General features: G+C 36.8%; 1 protein-coding gene across 3 annotated transcripts in view; it reads left to right on the top strand.

Moving 5' to 3' along the window:
• The window catches only part of LOC150084856 (muscle-specific protein 300 kDa-like), a 1,257,473-nt gene that overhangs the window by 742,898 nt on the left and 496,482 nt on the right, over positions 1-18,093 (top strand). For all 3 annotated transcript variants that reach the window (XM_090376651.1, XM_090376652.1, XM_090376650.1), the window contains 2 exons: positions 2,400-2,708; positions 4,813-5,136. In XM_090376651.1, the coding sequence (XP_090232777.1) occupies positions 2,400-2,708; positions 4,813-5,136 (633 nt within the window). The remainder of the gene's footprint in view (positions 1-2,399; positions 2,709-4,812; positions 5,137-18,093) is intronic.

Below are 18,093 nucleotides of genomic sequence, written 5' to 3'. Positions count from 1 at the left end.
TCATTTTAGGAAGGATGTAGATTTACTTGAGAGAGATGTACAGAGAAGGGCAACAAGATTGGTGAGGGGAATGAAGGGATCCTCTTACCAAGAGAGGCTTAAGTTCTGCAAATTGCAGTGGCTGGAGACTAGGCACCTGCGCGGTGATCTGCAGCGTGCTCAAGCTTGAATGGGTTGAGCACACTGAATTCTGATGGGATCCTTCCACTTGTTCAGATTACGAACCTAAGGGGGCATAACTTCAAATTAAGAAAAGACAGATGTAGAATAGTTGTGCGGAAATTTGCCTTTAGCCAGCGGATGGTCAATTGCTGGAACAAACTTCCATCTGCCGTTTGTTATTTTGTTATTTGTTTGTTTGTTTGTTATTTGGTTTTTAGGAGCATTAGCAACTAAGGCCATATTGCTCCGGGATATGCGGTGGTCATTCCCTGACCTTTCCGCATCCTCCGTATTTGGTGGTGACGGGCTCGAACCCCGGTCTAATCAAGAAGCGTGTTCTACGCACTGCCGCTCCTTCCCACCTGGCTACGGAGGCGCCCCATCTGCCGTTGTGGAAGTTGATAGATTGAATAAATTTAAGGAGGAACTAGACAGGCATTTGGAGGGAATGGTGTGATTTTTTTTTTTTTGGCTGATGCTGCATAAGCTCATACACGTGCTTTCTTGCATCACATGCCACTACTACTACTAGATATAAGATCAAGCCCATATTCAAAAATGTGGCTGTCTTTTAATTTTTGCCAATAGACTTAGAGTAATCTTAACAAAACAATCAAAATATTTGCTGATCTAAAATGCCAGTTTTCTTATAAAATTTTCTTTGTTAAATCTGAATTTATACTCCTGTAAAAAGAGCAAAGCACTTGAACCCTTTTAGGAGACTTGTCCGATACTTTCAACACAAGTAATTGTGGCTGACAGTTTGAAGAACGTCAAAGGTGAACCGAATAGACACCTGTGTAAGGAGGGAAGTGCATAATTTGCACATTCTTATCTACTTTTTTTTTTTTTTTTTTTTTTTTGGCTAGTGCAGCAAAAGCCTGGGGCTTCCTTGCAGTATATGGCTAATACTAATTATTTGAATTTTAATAATCATATATTAGTTCTGTTCATTGATTTTAAAAAGTACTGTGCCCTTATTGACATATCCCTTTTTCTGAAAAGCTGTCTAACTCAAGTATCAAAGGGAAAAATGTATGATTTAGTGAAATGTTACTTAGCAAGGAGAAAATATATTATAGAGGTTGAGACCACAGGTATTAACCCTTTGACCCTATATTCTTCAACTTATTTCTGAATATTCTCGTTATACGTACAGAAAGCAAATGTTAAGAGTTATGCAGATGATATCTTTTTTGTATATTTAATAGAAAGCAATTACCCGAAATGACCACTGATTTTCAGACAGATTTAGTTAATATACCAGATTGGGTACATGATAACAAACTCATAATTAGCAAAAACAAAAGAGAACTCTCATTAATCAAACCTTCTCATCAGATTACTTAATGTACACCCACAATAAGATCCATAGCCACAGTTGTTTACATTTGTTAAAATATATGCTCTTGCAAACAAATATAACAACTATCTCAACATGAATATCTAGATTTATGGTTAGGCAGTTCTTTTGACTGGTTTAAACATATTAATTTTATACAGAACAAACTGAGATTCTTCCTGTACTTATTACACAGTTAAGACATTAATCATTTTCTGAATAGAATATTTATGCTACTTATGGATAAGCAATTCTGCATTGATTCCAATTTGAGAAGCCAGGTACTTCCCAAGTTTAAACTTTAAAAACTGAAATTGAATTTAATACTTAAATTAGAGAGAGAGTATACTTTATAGTTAATATAACCATTCCCATAACATACTCTTGAGATTGCAAAACTCCTGGATTAGATCATCCTACATCCCTAAACAAATATATACTTTCTGTAGTATTATTAACACTGCATTAAGCAAGCTGAATTTTAAAAATTAAAATTGCTTATTCTTTTGTCAAGTCAAAATTTGTAGTAAGTAAATATATTATTCAAAATGAACATGTAGATTGATAATTTTTTTTTTTCTGTTGTTTACTGTGTAAGATGCTTATTTGTGTCTTCCTCCCCATCTTGAGAGGGTATAAGAATTACCTCCAAATGACTCCTTATACAGTTATCTTGTATGAGGTGTTATGTTAATTCACTATAATAATTAAAACTTGTTGATGAGGAGCTTACTACTCTTTAACATGTTCTTTGACGTGTAAAAAATTAATTATCATTGGAAATAAATAAATATTGTATTGTAGTGTATTATTATTATTATTTTTCACAAATATTTAAATTAGCATTTTTCCATAAGTTTTTATTTGTTTGCTTTATTTCTGTGTTGCAATATAGGCAATTTCTAAAGAAACTAGTCAAATACAGCAGTTTATAGCCGATTTGGGCAACTACCTTGAAAAAATTGGAGAAGCATGCAGTTCAGGAGACCTTCCAGACATGCTTGATGCAATAGAACAAGAACAGAGCAATACTGAAAGCAGGCTTCAAGAGGAATTGTCACTATTGCAAGAAATGGTAGAAGAATGGGAGCAGTGTGATCGCAAAATGAAAGAAGTTACTGCATGGTTAGAAAAAGCAAAAAGTACTTTGGACTCTCCTCAGTTTAAGCGAAAGAGCCTACGAGATCAGCTGAATATGAGAGAGGCAAGTTAAAATTTACTCAAATCAAAATATTAATAATGAATTTCATTGTTGCATTTAAAGCAACAATAGTTTTAAAAAGAAATCATTTATTCTGGAGGTTTTGGTTTTTTAGTAAGAATTGTAGTAATAGGTGTGTTTATTTATTTATTTTTTAATACCTTTTTGCTGAAACATTTAATGTGCTTAGGCTGTTTATGTAAGAGGCAGCTTATATGAAGAAACAATAATCCCATTTTTGTGGGACTTTTATTGATACCGAACTTTTAACTCTTTCAAAGTAGTTTCTTTGAAGATGCTTTTTAACCAACAGTGGTAAAACTTTTGAAGACATTTCTAAACTTTTTTTTTAAATTACCTTTTAGAACTCATTATATTCTTTTTAATGTCATCTGTGTAGTTTCACCTGCACTTTCTAGTTTCTTTGCAAGTTGATTGAACTTAAGTATGTTTTCCCCTTTCCAGACACTGGTTCAAATATCATTTTCCATCGGATTTTACAGTTGCAACCGTTCTGTTGTTTGTTGGTAATAATTACCCCGGAAAAAAAATAAATAAATAAAATTTAGAAATATAAAATTAGTTTGATTAAAAAAACACTCTTCACTGTTTTATATTTTTTACCTTGCCATCTTGGGGAAAACTATGTTACCTAACATAGCTTCCTCAAGACATTGCAGAAACAGTCATACATATATAAATGTTACAAATGCTTTTCTTGAATCTTATTATTTCATATCTAGTCTTAATTAATTATTATATACTTAGTTTAATCAAATAAAATATGTATGATTATGTGCATTTGATTTTGTTCATGGAGAGACTTTCTGCTTGTACTGAAGGCTGCATATTTGACTTAATAACTTGTGCTTATTGTTCAAATTAGAGCCAAATATCATTATTCACAATTTTGCCTGAGTTGCCAATATCTTTTTAAAATTGTATAAAAGTTTTATTGCCTGAAAAGGCAAATCCACCTGTACATTTAAATGTATAATGGATTTATCTTGCAACATATGCATCATGTGAAAACAGTTATTTGTGTTTTAACATACTATAACCTAGTGATATTAGGCTTGACATTTATACTACATAACTGTTTCCATACAGTATGTTGTGATTTCCTGAGGCTTTTATAATTAAATATTAGGAATACATATGATTATATTAACCAGAAACTATACAATAGCAATCAATCAATGGAGGGAATTAACAAATTAGCCCATGTTTTATTCTCTTTTAATTTTTACATGTCTGCTTCCTTGACTTTTAAGGATTGATAATTTTTTCCATTGATAACTATGATATTATTTTATTTCTAGTTCAAAATGATGCCCATGTTTCTTCACAATTTATAATTTTCAGCAAAAGGTGAAAATTTCCTTCTGTTAAAGTATTCCACCAAAATCAGACTGATTGTTTCTTTATTTAAATTTAATCCTTCAACAGTTGAAAGTGTCAGTTAGCCATCTCTCTGTCTGAGTGAACCAAATCTCTTGCTTTATAAACAATTTCAGTTTCATTGGGCTTATGAGTTTTGGACATCCACTTTTCACATCATTTTTGACATCTCTGCCTTCTTTAAACCTTCAAAAATAGTTAGATTATCTTGCTGTAAACATAATATCATCTCCATAAACTTAGTTTAACATCTGAACTGTTTCATATGGAGATTTCCACTTTACACAAAATTTAAAATTAATCATTTTACCATACATTGAAAAGATGTGCACCATTTTTTCACTTGCTGCAGTAGACCGAACTAATTCTTGCATGAATATTGCTAATGCATAGTGAAACATTAGTATTAGTATAGCCATATAGTTCAAGGAAACCACAGACTTGCTGCACCAGCCAAGAAAATATATATCTCCTCAGGCATCATCAAATCACCCTATAGAAAATGCCTAATAAAATCAGTTTTGATACTTCATGGCCACACCTCATATCTCAGTCTTTCACATTCAAATATAACAATTTTCATAGTGTAGACCAAATAATTTATATTTAAAGTGAAGAGCTGGAACTTTTTAAAATATATTACATAAAATGATTCACGTCTCTCTTTCTCTATCATATGTTTATTTTTTTTTTAATCTGTTTTTAGAAAATGCTGTCAGATATTACAGTACAAAAAACTAAAGTGCTGATGGCCCTAGAAAAACTTCAAGTACACTTCCGAGCCCACTCAGTAGGACAACATCACATGATAACTAGAGGACAAAGTTTGCAAGAAGAATTGGAACATCTTCACAGTGTAGTAGGAGAACAATGTGAAACACTTCAGGTGTGTGTTACTCAAGAAGATCAGTATCAGCAAGATGTTCAACAACTGAAACATTTGATTTCTCAAGCAGAATATCAAGCAAAATTGGCATCTGCTCCTGGAGTAACATCAGAAGACAAGGAAAAACTAGCTGAGTTACAAAATGTAAGTTTGCAAAATATTTTAACACCTTTTTTTGTTTTTTTAGAACATTTTTATTTTAAAATTCTTCCTCACACCAACCAAGCTTGATCAAATCAAAAACATATATTTTGTTGTTACTAATAATATTTCTAATAATTAAATAACTGATTGATTTTGTGTCAAGGCAACTAAGATCATGAGGTGTATGTAATATTTGAGTGATTAATCTGTATGATCATGACCTTTTTTATTTGTGCCTTGGTTACAAAAAAATTTTTACTATAAGAGATTCTTTTTAATCAGGTACTTTCACAATGAGAAAAAAGAGTAACAGTTTAAGATATTTCCCTTGGATATACTTATCCACTTATACTTGTTTTAGTGGCCTTATCATTTAAATTGCTGTTTCTCATTACATCATATTTTGCAGGTAGCACATGGTTATGTCTACACTGTGTGGAAAAGTTCTGCATTCAAATTCCACGAAGACAAGTGGAATTTTTATTGACCCTTTTTTACGCTATGGGCGAGTAAGTCATTCTTTTGTGAGGACAGCACATGACATACCTGCAGTTGACAGACACGATGTATTGTTGTCTTATAGCCTTAGTTACTTTGGTACAAAAATAAACATTGACTTGGTCTTCAACTAGATTTAAATCACTTTCCGTTCTGTTAATACTTCCCAGTCCATTAATACATTTTGGGTTCACTTTATAAAAAGCTTTTTCTCTTTTCTGCAATTGAATTTTAAATATCTAAAAATAAAATGGATTTATTCTTAATAATTATATTAGAAAGAAAGTAGAAGGCATTCATTTTGCAGAGATGGAATACATTTGAACAAAGGTAATGCATTATTGATGAAGCTTTAAGGATAGAGGAAAACTGCTATCCTTAAATGACTTTTCTAATAAGTTGTTTTGTTCTTTCTTAAATTTATTCAAACTGCTCACTTCCACAACACCAGGTGGAACTTTGTTTCCTTCCTACAGTCAATTTCCCACTCGCTGAAAGCAAAAAATTTCCACACATCTACCTTAGGATCATCCTTCCTCAATTTAAATTTTCCCCTATGCTCCTCATGACTGAGAAAGAGTAAGGATACCATCAACATTTAGCCTAATCCATTCAAAGCCTCAAACACCCAAGTCATATCTTGCAGTTGCCTAGTTTCCAGATGCTGCAAATTTGCAGACTTGAAGTCTTTCTTTGTGAGAGTACCCCTTTGTTCCCCTCATTAATCTCACTGCTCTTCTCTTCACCCATTCCATATCCTTTCTAAATTGAGGCTTTCAGATCTGTTTGCAGTACTCTCAATGAACCTAACCAGTATACAGTGGGTTAATCATCTTCTTATCTCTTCCAGAAAAATTCCTGTATATTATTGATAAACCCACGAGCTGGCCTAGCAGCCCATCTGCACTGCCCACAGCACTTATTGTCTGACTGCAAAATTACCCATGAGGGCTTTTTCATTCTCCACTTCTTGGGTTCGAAAATACTAATGAGCCACTGAACCCTGCTGGACTCCACTACTAACATTAGTCCAGAAAAGAGCAGTGCCCATTACTAATCACTCTTTGCCTTTTCACTCAAACATCCCTTTATTCATAGCAGTAACCTGCTCCCAGTGCTCTACAGCTCCAATTCGTGCAGCAGTCTTCTGTGCGGAACAATATCAAAAGCTTTTCTGAAATCTAGATATGTGATGTCAAAACTTGTAATCACTTTCTTTTGCATCATGGTAGCTAATCAGATTGCATTTCTGCATTTCTATCTATGTGGTGCTGCTTTACTTCTTTAACCAGTGACTGTTATTTTCCCTGGAACAGAAGATAAAATTAATGGTCTGTAATTACTTGCTTTTCACCTTTTGTGAAATAGGGAAATATTCACACATCTCCAGTCTGTGGAGACCTCTCCTGAATCCAAGGATGCTCTCATAGTTATGGGTAAAGGTTTGCTTATCTTTTTTGGTGCCTTTTCTAATATAATGCATAATTAGATAATTCCCATTCACCCCAGTGCCTTATTTACTCTTTGCTTTAACAATTTCTCTTTTAATTTCCTCTCAGTTATCACAAAATCATTTCATCCTCTGTTAGTATTTGATGTATTACTGGCATTCCCCATCACTAAAAATTTCCTCATATTTTTTTTTTATTGCCTCCCTGAAATGCTGGTGTAGAAGGCATCTGTCAGTAAATCTAGTAAAGTATTGCTACTCTGTGGGTGACCATTACACATTATAAGGCAATCTGATTTATTAGTCCACTAGTAAATCAGAATTTACTAGTTACTATTTGTCTATATATATTGTTTCATTATACTTATCACACTCATTTGGTCTGTGACACACTCCACTCTATTTTTGTTTTCTGTGTTTATATCACACCAGACTGACTTAACATTACATTGTCTATCCACCACTGGGTGCACTGCCTTAGATTCTGTGTATTTCCTGACTAAGAGCACACACACGCACACTCTTTTCCTTTCTCTATACATTGCACTCATCATATTCAAATTCCAAATTTCTTATGTTTGAGAGGAACCATGTCTGAGATATCCCTGCAATATCCACATTTGATGACTTAACCAATACTTTAAATTCATCAAATTTATTTACTTGCTTTGCTTGCTTTTATGTACCTGCAAGTATAGATGCACTTCTTTTTACCCTTAGTAACCATAACATAGCCCATGTATTTGCTTATTCCATGAGGACCCCCAGAAGGCCTTTTAATCCCCAACACTTTGTTTTTCAAGCTGCTATATGTCTGAATAGAAGCAGTGCAAGAATCGCATCTCTGCCTGCAGCTGCTGTTAATCTCTTATTCTGTGTATCCTTCAAGCTAGCAGTTATCTGCCCTGCCTGAAACTTCATTGATGGCATCAGTTCCTGTCAATCAGCACAGGTTATGCTGAGACAGCCTTGCACAGTCTCACCAGAGTTAAACTAATTGACAAAGCTCTCATCATGTACTTCCTCCTGTTGCATCTGAGTAGAATTTTGCAGACATTTTGAAATTTAATCCTGACTCACACATTTTCCCCAACATTGTCCTTTATTTGTTAAGTAAATTTTCAGATCTCCTATTCTTAGTATTGTTAGAAACAATGTGTACAATGGTATCACCTTTTGTGCAGCAACACCTTAAAAGATGATAGGTGCTGTACAACATCATCAACTTTTAATCCTGGTAGAGATACCATGGTCCTGTTTTCCACTTGTAACTATTATTTTTAAAAATATATTTCTCATTTTCCTGACAATAGAGTCACCAACATTAATTACTTCCTATCTGATCAGCACTTTATGCTGTGGAGGATTTCATTGTGTCGTGTGATACACATTATGCTAGGTGGCTGAGTGCTTTTTGGATTTCTGTTTATAATTTCTTCAAGAGCATCAACCCTATTCATCAAGTTTTGATATAAGTCCATCTGAACACTGAATTGGCACTTAATTTCCTCACACTCTCTTCAGTGAAAGGACATCAAGAAATTCCCCCCCCCCAATTGGCTGTATCATGTCCCACAGATACCTCTGTAGCAAGGTAACAATTGTATGTTAATTAAGTAACAAAACATCAAAATTTTCTAAAAACTTATCTGTTTTCAGGAATTTGAAATTTTTGCTGTCATATGTTATATGACCTCAACACAATTTATTTGATCTTGTTGCTGACAAAGCCAAAGAAATTTCTGATATTCAAAGAATTACCAAAAGTAGTGATCTTTTAAATGAATGGAAAGCTAATGCCAGAGCAACTAACTCATGTAACCTCAAAGGATGCATAAGCAATACTAGAAAAAGAACTCAACTTTAAATGATATGTAGTAAACATTACAAGAACACTTGTGAACCCTGTCTGCACAATATCAGAAGTTAGGACAACTAATGTTGTTGTAATGGAGCTGACAGAAACTTGGTATCATCCATATTTAAGAATCAGTAACTTTTACTATAACATGTTTAATATATTTAGGAAGGGTAGTGGGTACAGGGAATCGTGCTTGTTTTCAAGAGCAGCTTGAGCACAACTAAAGGATTCCCAGATGCAGAACTTACACATGCCACCACAAAATCTGCATTTTGTAAGATATTTGGAAGCAAAATGAAAATGGAAAGTATGCTACAGGTGAGAAGATTGTGAAGATTATGATGAGAACCTCTACATGCAGATGGAATGGACAAGTAAATGCAAAGAATGCCTGGTTATGGATTATTTCAATTCAGTTTATTCCTTATTTATTGGAGAGAAACTCACCATGGAATTTCCTTCATCATGGGAGAGAATTTTTAAGTCAATTGTGTGATCATTATTTATATCAGCATATCAGGAAAAGTATTAGGGACAAGAATATTCTAGACCTGATTGTCACCCATAAACCAATGTATCAGATAACATTGGTACATTGGTATTGCAGTTTAGGAACCCTTAGTAGAGAGTGAACACAGAATTTTAAGTTGAATGATGAAGAGAGAGGTCAGAGTTATTAAAGACAGCAGTGTAGGTTTAATTTAGGGGAAAAAAGACCATGACTGTTTAAGATGCTATACATATCCTAATCTGTTTTATATCTTAAAAAAAAAAAAAAAAAAAAAAAGAGTTCAGCACAGCCACTGGAGAGTGTACAATTATTTTAACAATGAATAAAATCGTTAACTGTTTTTAGCAGTCATATGCACTTGTGGTATAGTCCACTTAAATGCATGTACAATTCTACACTCTCACGCTTGACTGCTCAGCTATGTTGTACCTAAAGCAGTAGTTTCAGCAGCAGCCACAATGCATATATACTGCTAAGAAAATATACTATGTGGAGGATGTCAAGTTAAATGAATGAGGGACTGGTTAATTTAATGCAGCAAAAAAATATGGCATTGGAGAGTTACAGAGCAGTGAAAAGTACTGAAGAATAAAACAACTATAAGTTAATTTGTAAGCATACTACAAAAAGGTTTAGGCTGGCAAAGGCCAGTTTTTAGAAATCACCATTGTACTTATCTCTGTAACCTGTACTCATAGTAAAGAACAAGGATAAGAAGTTTTTCATGTATGTGAATACAAAGAAGAAAAGAATGAATCAGCTCAGATCCTTACTTCATGGATGGAGCAAAATCTTAGATAAATCAGCTGATGATGCTGATGAATTGAATAGGTACCTTGCATCAAACTTTGCAAATGAAAGGCCCTTCGTGGGAAGAAGAAACAGTTTGGGTGAAACTGAGCATTATGAATTCAGTAATATTGAAATTTTCAATTGTTTGTTAAAGCTTATGAGCTCAACAGCAAATAAGGCCCCTGGAATTGATGGCATAATATACCCAGTAATTTTAAGGGAGGTGATGGCCAGAGACTGAATTGAATCCTTAAGTCAAATTGTGATGGCATCATTTGACCCAGGAAAGGTTCTTTTGGATTGGAGATATATTGCAAATACATAAAGATGGTTCTAAGAGGGAAGTGAATAACTATAGACTGGTTAGTGTGATTTCAGTAGTAGATAAAACAATGGAGGCAGTGATTAAGAATGCAGTATAGGAGCATATAGCTATAAATGGTATTCTGAAATAAATACAGCATTGTTTTATAAAGGAAAAATCTTATTTAAGTAATCTATTTAACTATTTTTAAAGAGTCACTCATAATCTGGATGTTGTAAATAATTTTGACATTATTTATGGGTTTGACATATGGGTGCGAGGTTAGCCTGTGCGGACGAGCTCCTTGAAGCTCTTGGAACAGAGAAGTTTTTCCTGATTTATTTTCTGATTTATTAGCTTAAATTGTCATATTAACTTATTTTCTAGAGTAGCTTTATATTCCTAGTTATGATACTTAGTTTAAAGTTTAACTTAGACAGAGATTTTGTAGGTATTACTTAGTATCGGTAACGGTATCAAATCCATGTGTTACAAATTGAACGAGAGGTCTTTTTTTTTAACCAAATTTAGTCGATTTATTAACCAATTGTTATATCAAATTATCTTCTATAAGTAGATTATAGACCTAGTCAGGATCCTTAGTTTATTCTAAATTGAGATAGCGAGATTTGGAAGCTAATCAATACTTACGAGTCCGTAGAAGTACCGTTCGAGAATTCCCGCCATTTTTACACGATAGCATAAGCTTAGTGTAGTATAGTGCATAATATAATATTGTCAATTAATCAGTAAATCTATTAATCTTGATAAACTTTATTGTCAATTAAATTGTATTTTTAACTCTATATATATATAACGACTTAATCGTAACAAATAATTAATACATAACTATAGTGGTACACGTGATACGGAAGTTGTATAAAGGGAACTCGTAGAAAACACTAGATACCGAAAAAAAAATATAACATAACTGTTTTGGGATATAACTTAAGGATTTAATTTTTGTTTTGAAATTTTATTGAATTAAATCGGAATCATGACTCTGACCAGAGCAGCAAAGCAAAAGGCTCAAGCTAATGGGAGTGCTGTGGTTCAGGGGAGAACTGAGGGGGGCAGTTTCCCTCTGAATCACAGTCTTTTAAAATGCACTGTTTGCTTGATGTTTGCGGAGCAGTCGGGTACGGGACATGATACTGCCAAGGGGGACGTCTTTGTGTGTGCACGATGTAAGGAGTGCAAGGAAATCAGGCGACAACTCAGCGTTGTTATGGGCCTTTATGAGAGCTTGAAGGACAGGGTGGATGCCCTCGAAGGAAATAAATTGAGGGGCCCATCAAGCTCTCAGCTGCCCACATCAACGCCAGAGCTTGCACTTGGTCATCAGGCAACACAGAGGCAGCCCCCTAGGCAGAATGCGCTGGTCCCACAGGAACTAGTAGTTGTTGGTGACTCTATTGTCAGGGAAATGGAGAACATGCTTTGTAAAAAGGATAGGTGGAATAGGACCAGGGTATGTCTGCCAGGGGCAAAGGTTGATGACGTTGTAGAGCGGATATCATCTTTTAAGGGCACAAAAGGTGATATAGTTGTACACGTTGGCACTAATGATATTAACAGTAGGAGACCGGCGGAATTACTTAGCAAGTACAGGTCACTGTTGAAAAAAAGCCGTGAATTAGGGTTGAATTTGAAAGTGTCTGCAATTCTGCCCAGACACGATAGGAGGGAGTATATGATGAGAGCCTTGTCGATCAATTCGGCCCTGGAAAGATTGTGCAAGGCTCAAGGGGTAGAATTTTTTTCAGCCTGGACTGTACTTGTTAACAGGAGAGATTGCTTCTACAGGGATGGGATACACTTAAATAGAAAGGGTGCAAGAATTTTTGCTGATGCTGTCGAGGCAGTGTTAGGTGGGTCGGAAAACTGCTAGTTGGGGGGATACAAGGACTAATAGATTAACAGTAGCTACTGGCAGAGGTGGAAGTGATTCTTGCACTGCTTCTATTGAAATGAGCAGAAGCCTGAAAAACAAGATGCAGGATATTTCAGAGACTGCTGGGAGTCATTGTGGTACAAGTAAACACATGGGTTGTGTTAGGGTAGCTAAGAATAGAAACAGTGCAGGTATACTTGCGTGTACACCAATGCTAGGAGTTTGGTAAATAAATTTGATGAATTTGAGGTATTGCTCAAAACATCAAAGGCAGATATTGTTGGGATATCAGAGACGTGGTGTCACACAGATATAAGTAATGCGGAACTGGAATTTGGGGAATACAATGTGTATAGAAAGGATAGACAGGACAGGACAGGAGGGGAGGAGGGGTTATGCTATTAGTTAAGAAACACATAAAGTCCAAGGAAGTGAAGCCAGTCGACATCGATGGACAGGGCAGTGTTGAGTCAGTTTGGTGTGACATAAGCATAGGGAAATCAAAATTGAGAGTAGGAGTGTGCTATAGGCCTAATGACTCTGATGAGTATAATAAGATATTGTACAGGGAAATAGAGTGGGCCAGTAAATCAGAGAGTCTTATAATGGGGGATTTTAATTTCCCAGATATTGACTGGAATTTGTGGGTTGGTCACTCGCACACTAGCAAGGCTTTTGTGGATTTATTGGATGATTGTTTTCTACATCAGCATGTTCGTGAGGCAACAAGAGGGAGCAATACTCTTGATCTGATTATCAGTAGTGATTCTTCATGCATTAAGAATCTGCAGATAAATGAACCACTAGGTGGCAGTGATCACAGTGTGTTGAAGTGGGATTTACTCAAGGAGGTAACTACCATCAGAGGTAAAGGGAAGGGTTTTTGTTTTCGTAAAGGCGACTATGATGGTCTGAGACAGTATTTAAGTTCTATACAGTGGGACCAACTGATGATGTTACCAACAGCAAACTCAAAATGGGAAGCATTCAAGGAACTAATCTTGGAGGCTACCAGGCTTTACATACCAACTAAGAAATATTGTTCAAGGTTTAGGCCTAAATGGTTGTCAGATGAACTAATGAGACATGTGGCAGAGAAGAAAAATGCATGGGATACATACAAATTAATGGGTGACATGGAAGCCTATGATAGATATAAGTTGGTCTGTAACCAAGTCATAAAGGAGATTAGGCAGGCAAAGGCAGACTACGAAAAATCCTTGGCAAAGGATGCAAAGAAAAACAGAAAAGAGTTCTTTACATATTTAAACTCAAGAAGGAAAGGGATGAATCAGATTGGTCCACTGGATATTGATGGTTCAACAGTTGAGGATCCTGCTCAGGTGGCTAACAATCTAAACGAGTATTTTGCATCTACATTCACGCATGAGGAGTTATTCAGGAAGGAGAATGATGTAGGTAAAGTAAACATTGGCAGTGAGCTGGATGATTTTGTAATAACTGAGAGGAAAGTGGAGGAGAGATGGTTGAGGATAAACATAAAAAAGGCACCTGGGGTGGATGGGATCTATCCAGTTATATTAAAGGAGGCAGCAAAGGAAGTAAGCAAACCCCTAGCCATAATTATGAGAGCTTCTTTGGACTCAGGGGAGGTACCCATAGACTGGAGATGTGCAAATGTAACCCCAATTCACAAAGGAGGATCAAAGTCTGACACAAGTAATTAGCTTAACTTCTGGTTCTATTAGTTTAACTTCTGTTCCAGGTAAATTAATGGAGGCACTGGTTAAAGAAGCACTGCAGGATCATCTAGACAAGAATTCAGTTATAGCTCAGACGCAGCATGGTTTTGTTAAGGGCAGGTCTTGCCTGACCAATTTGATTGGATACTATAATGTAGTCACAAAAGAACTGGATGCAGGGAATAACTTTGATATTATATATTTGGATCTTAGAAAGGCTTTTGATACTGTTGCCCATGGAAGACTGCTGCACAAATTGGAGCAGTGTGGCATTGGAGGCAAATTGCTGCTATGGATAAGGGGATGGTTGAGTGGCAGAAGACAGAGAGTGGTAATCAATGGACACTGCTCAACGTGGACTAATGTTATTAGTGGAATTCCTCAGGGTTCAGTGTTGGGTCCGTTGTTGTTTTCGGTGTTTATGAATGATATTGATGATGGGATATCAAGTTTAATGTCCAAGTTTGCAGATGATACAAAGGTTGGCAGGGTTGTTAAGGACACTACTGACGCTATGCTGCTGCAACAGGATCTGGAAAGGTTGAACAGATGGGCTGAGAGGTGGCAAATGAAGTTTAACATTGACAAATGTAAAGTACTACATATAGGAAACAGTAACCCCAGAGCAACGAATCAACTCTGCGGTACTACACTGACAGTAGTGGAGAATGAAAAGGAGCTGGGGGTAATTGTGCAGGCAGATATGAAGTTCTCTGAGCAGTGCAGACGAGCTGCAAGAGTAGCTCATGGTGTCTTATCAATGATATACAGGAATTTTTCTAGCAGGGATAAGGAGGTGATTATTCCCTTGTATAAGGCAATGGTTAGGCCACATCTTGAGTACTGTATACAGGTCTGGAGGCCTCATTTCAAGAAGGATGTAGAGCTGCTGGAACGGGTACAGAGAAGGGCAACAAGATTAATGAATGGAACAAAGTTTTGCTCTTACGAAGAAAGGCTTAAGTTTTGCAAATTACAGAGTCTGGAGACTAGGCACCGGCGAGGTGATCTCATAGAGGTGTATAAGGCTTTGAATGGTTTGAGCATGCTCAATGCCAATGGGATTCTGCATCTTGCTCAGAATAATCACCTCAGAGGGCATAAATTCAAATTGAGGAAGGACGGATGTCGGATAGATGTGCGGAAATTTGCCTTTGGCCAGCGGGTGGTTGGTTGGTGGAACCGACTTCCATCACTTGTTGTTGAAGTTGATAGCCTAAACAAATTTAAAGCTCAACTGGACAGGTATTTCGAACGAACGGAGGGGTGAAATGGGAGTGGTGTGTGTTTTTTTTTTTTTTTTGGCTGATGCTGAATAAGCTTGCTTTCTTGCATCATATGCCTCTACTAATGCTAATGCTAATGCTAATTATTTATTTGGATTTTTGCAAAGTACTTGGCTCAGTCCTGCATGAGAGGCTGCTGAGACAGAACATCATGGCTAAGATCCTTATATGGATTGCTGGATGGAGGCAGGGGACTGTGATTAATGGTTACTCTTCAGATTGTGCTGGAATTAGATGAGGATTCCTCAGGGATCAGCCTCTCAATGTGGGCACTTATTTATGTGGTCAGAGGGGAGAACTTTCCAGACACCACTGGTCCTCCAGATTAACATCACTGGGATCCAAAGCCCACAGCCTAGGTTCTAGGCTAACATCATAGAAATCCAATGTGTTTGTGTGTGCTGCAACTCATGGAAACTTGGAAAGGGAGATCCTGAGTGGTTAGGGGGGGGGGGCAGCTTCAACACACCACTGTGGTTCCTGTTTTGACAAGACAGGTGGTCCTCAGTTGGCTAGTGAGTTCACCTGAAAGGGTCAACCATGTCAATGCCATTCCCTACCCTCATGTCTGAGGGACAGGATTCAGGCTGGGTAGTCCTGGCTTTCCATTCTTGAGTGCATTTATTGCTTACCAAGTAGCAGGCATCTCATTTGGGCTCCATGGTGGGTGGGGAGCCTGGGCTGAAATAAAATAAAAAAAAACTTGTGAATCCTGATAACATTATTTCTTCTAGGACCTCAGCATGGTCTGTATTTGAAAATCAAAACAGAGAAACAGACAATGCCAATGCATCAAAGAGATCCCAAACTTTAATGTTCTGTGTAGTTTCATGGTAATTGGCTCTTCTATTAAGAGGTACCTAGTTCATTCTAGGTATCTCTTAATTGAAAGTAAAAATGACAGGCGTTCTGTTCATATGCTTGAAAACAATCTCACCCTTCTAAATGTAAGCTCTAATACCTTTTCCGCATGGCCTACCTATATGTTTACTGCTACTGATCTTTCCATCTGCTGTACTTCCTTCTGCCCTGTATGAGTGATCACTACCATAAAGGTAGTGATCACTTCCCTGTGATACCCACTATTTGCAATGGGAGACCATGCCATGCATCTAGGATATCGCAGTAGAAGATCAGTCATGCTTACTAGAATGCCACGAAGGCATTCAGCATGATGAATGTCTGGCAACATCTAATACCATCACAGTCAGCCAGGATCCAATTAATGATGCAGTTAAGTACATCACAGAAAGTATTGTCCAAGCTGCAGCAATTGCAATTCTGAAGACATTGACTTAGTTTCCATCATTTCCAAAACCATGGTGAAATGCAGAATTCACAGCAGAAAGAAAGGCACATAGCAATGCATGGGTGTTATTTCATCAATATCCTACCACAGAAAACCTAATAGCCTTCAAACATGCATACTCCAAAGCACGTTACATTAGACTTCAGATTCAGAAGGAATCTTGAATCTGCTTCCATCACCTGGGCAGTGACACCAAAAGTCATCTGGGGCAAAGCCCAGAAAATGAAGGTCAAGTACATGTCACACCCTTCATCAATCCTAGAGCATAATGGATGCACAATTGCAGACATTCTTGGGGACATTCACTAAAGTGACTGCCAAAACATTTTACACCCCAGAGTTTGACCATCGAGCAAAAATCTGAAAAACTGCAATTGAAGCTGTCCTCAAATGGCTGTAAAGCCCAATCAGCCTTTTACACAATGGAAACTGCTCTATCCCAGATGAGTTCCATCAGGCCAAACAACATCCATTATGAAATGATTAAACATCTTTTGTCAGAGTCTATAGAACACCTTCTCAATCTCTACAACAGAATCCTAATGAGTCACATCAGGAAAACTTCCATAAGAGCCACAAGACTGCCAACCATCCCTTTGATATTCATATCCAAGATTTACTAAGAGAATTGAACGTCATAGTAGATAATGTTGCTGTGTCACCAAGGCAATCAAATCCACCCTGGCATGCTCAAATACCATCATGCAATTTATCTATTAAAAACTGGGAAAGACTACTACTCCAAATTCTGTCTGCCAACAACTGTCTGCTGCCCACCAAGCCCATACTCTCTGACTTCTTACTTATCGTCACTGATGACAAGAGGTCAGAGTCATCTGTCGGCTCTGTTGCCATCTTCCCACACAACATTAATCAGAGATGATTCCCGATGAATGTATCATCCTTTCCCCTTTGTATACTATAGAATTAACCTTGAGCTACATTACAAGGGAGGGTTCAAAAAAGATTTGTATTCACCCAGAAGATATTTATAAATATCACTGGGTGTATTCACCCAGTGATATTTATTCCAGCCAATGGGAGAAGAGAGCGAGACAGTTGCATCACTACAAATGCAATTAATTATTGACAACTGCCTCCATAACGTTCACCAACCTTGTGCACGTGAGGCGCCTCCATAGCCAGGTGGGAAGGAGCAGCAGTGCGTAGCACACGCTTCTTGATTAGACCGGGGTTTGAGCCCATCACCACCAAATACAGAGGATGCGGAAAGGTCAGGGAATGATCACCGCACATCTCGGAGCAATATGGCCTTAGTTGCTAATGCTCCTAAAAATCAAATAACAAACAAACAAACCTTGTGCATGTGATTCACTGTCTAACATTTG

The sequence above is a fragment of the Mastigoproctus giganteus genome, chromosome 6 (genome assembly GCF_048544385.1).
Source record: "Mastigoproctus giganteus isolate SK-2022 chromosome 6, ASM4854438v1, whole genome shotgun sequence".
NCBI lineage: Eukaryota > Metazoa > Arthropoda > Arachnida > Uropygi > Thelyphonidae > Mastigoproctus > Mastigoproctus giganteus.
The sequence above is the reverse complement of the archived record's forward strand: the minus strand, read 5'-3'. Positions and strand labels throughout refer to the sequence as shown.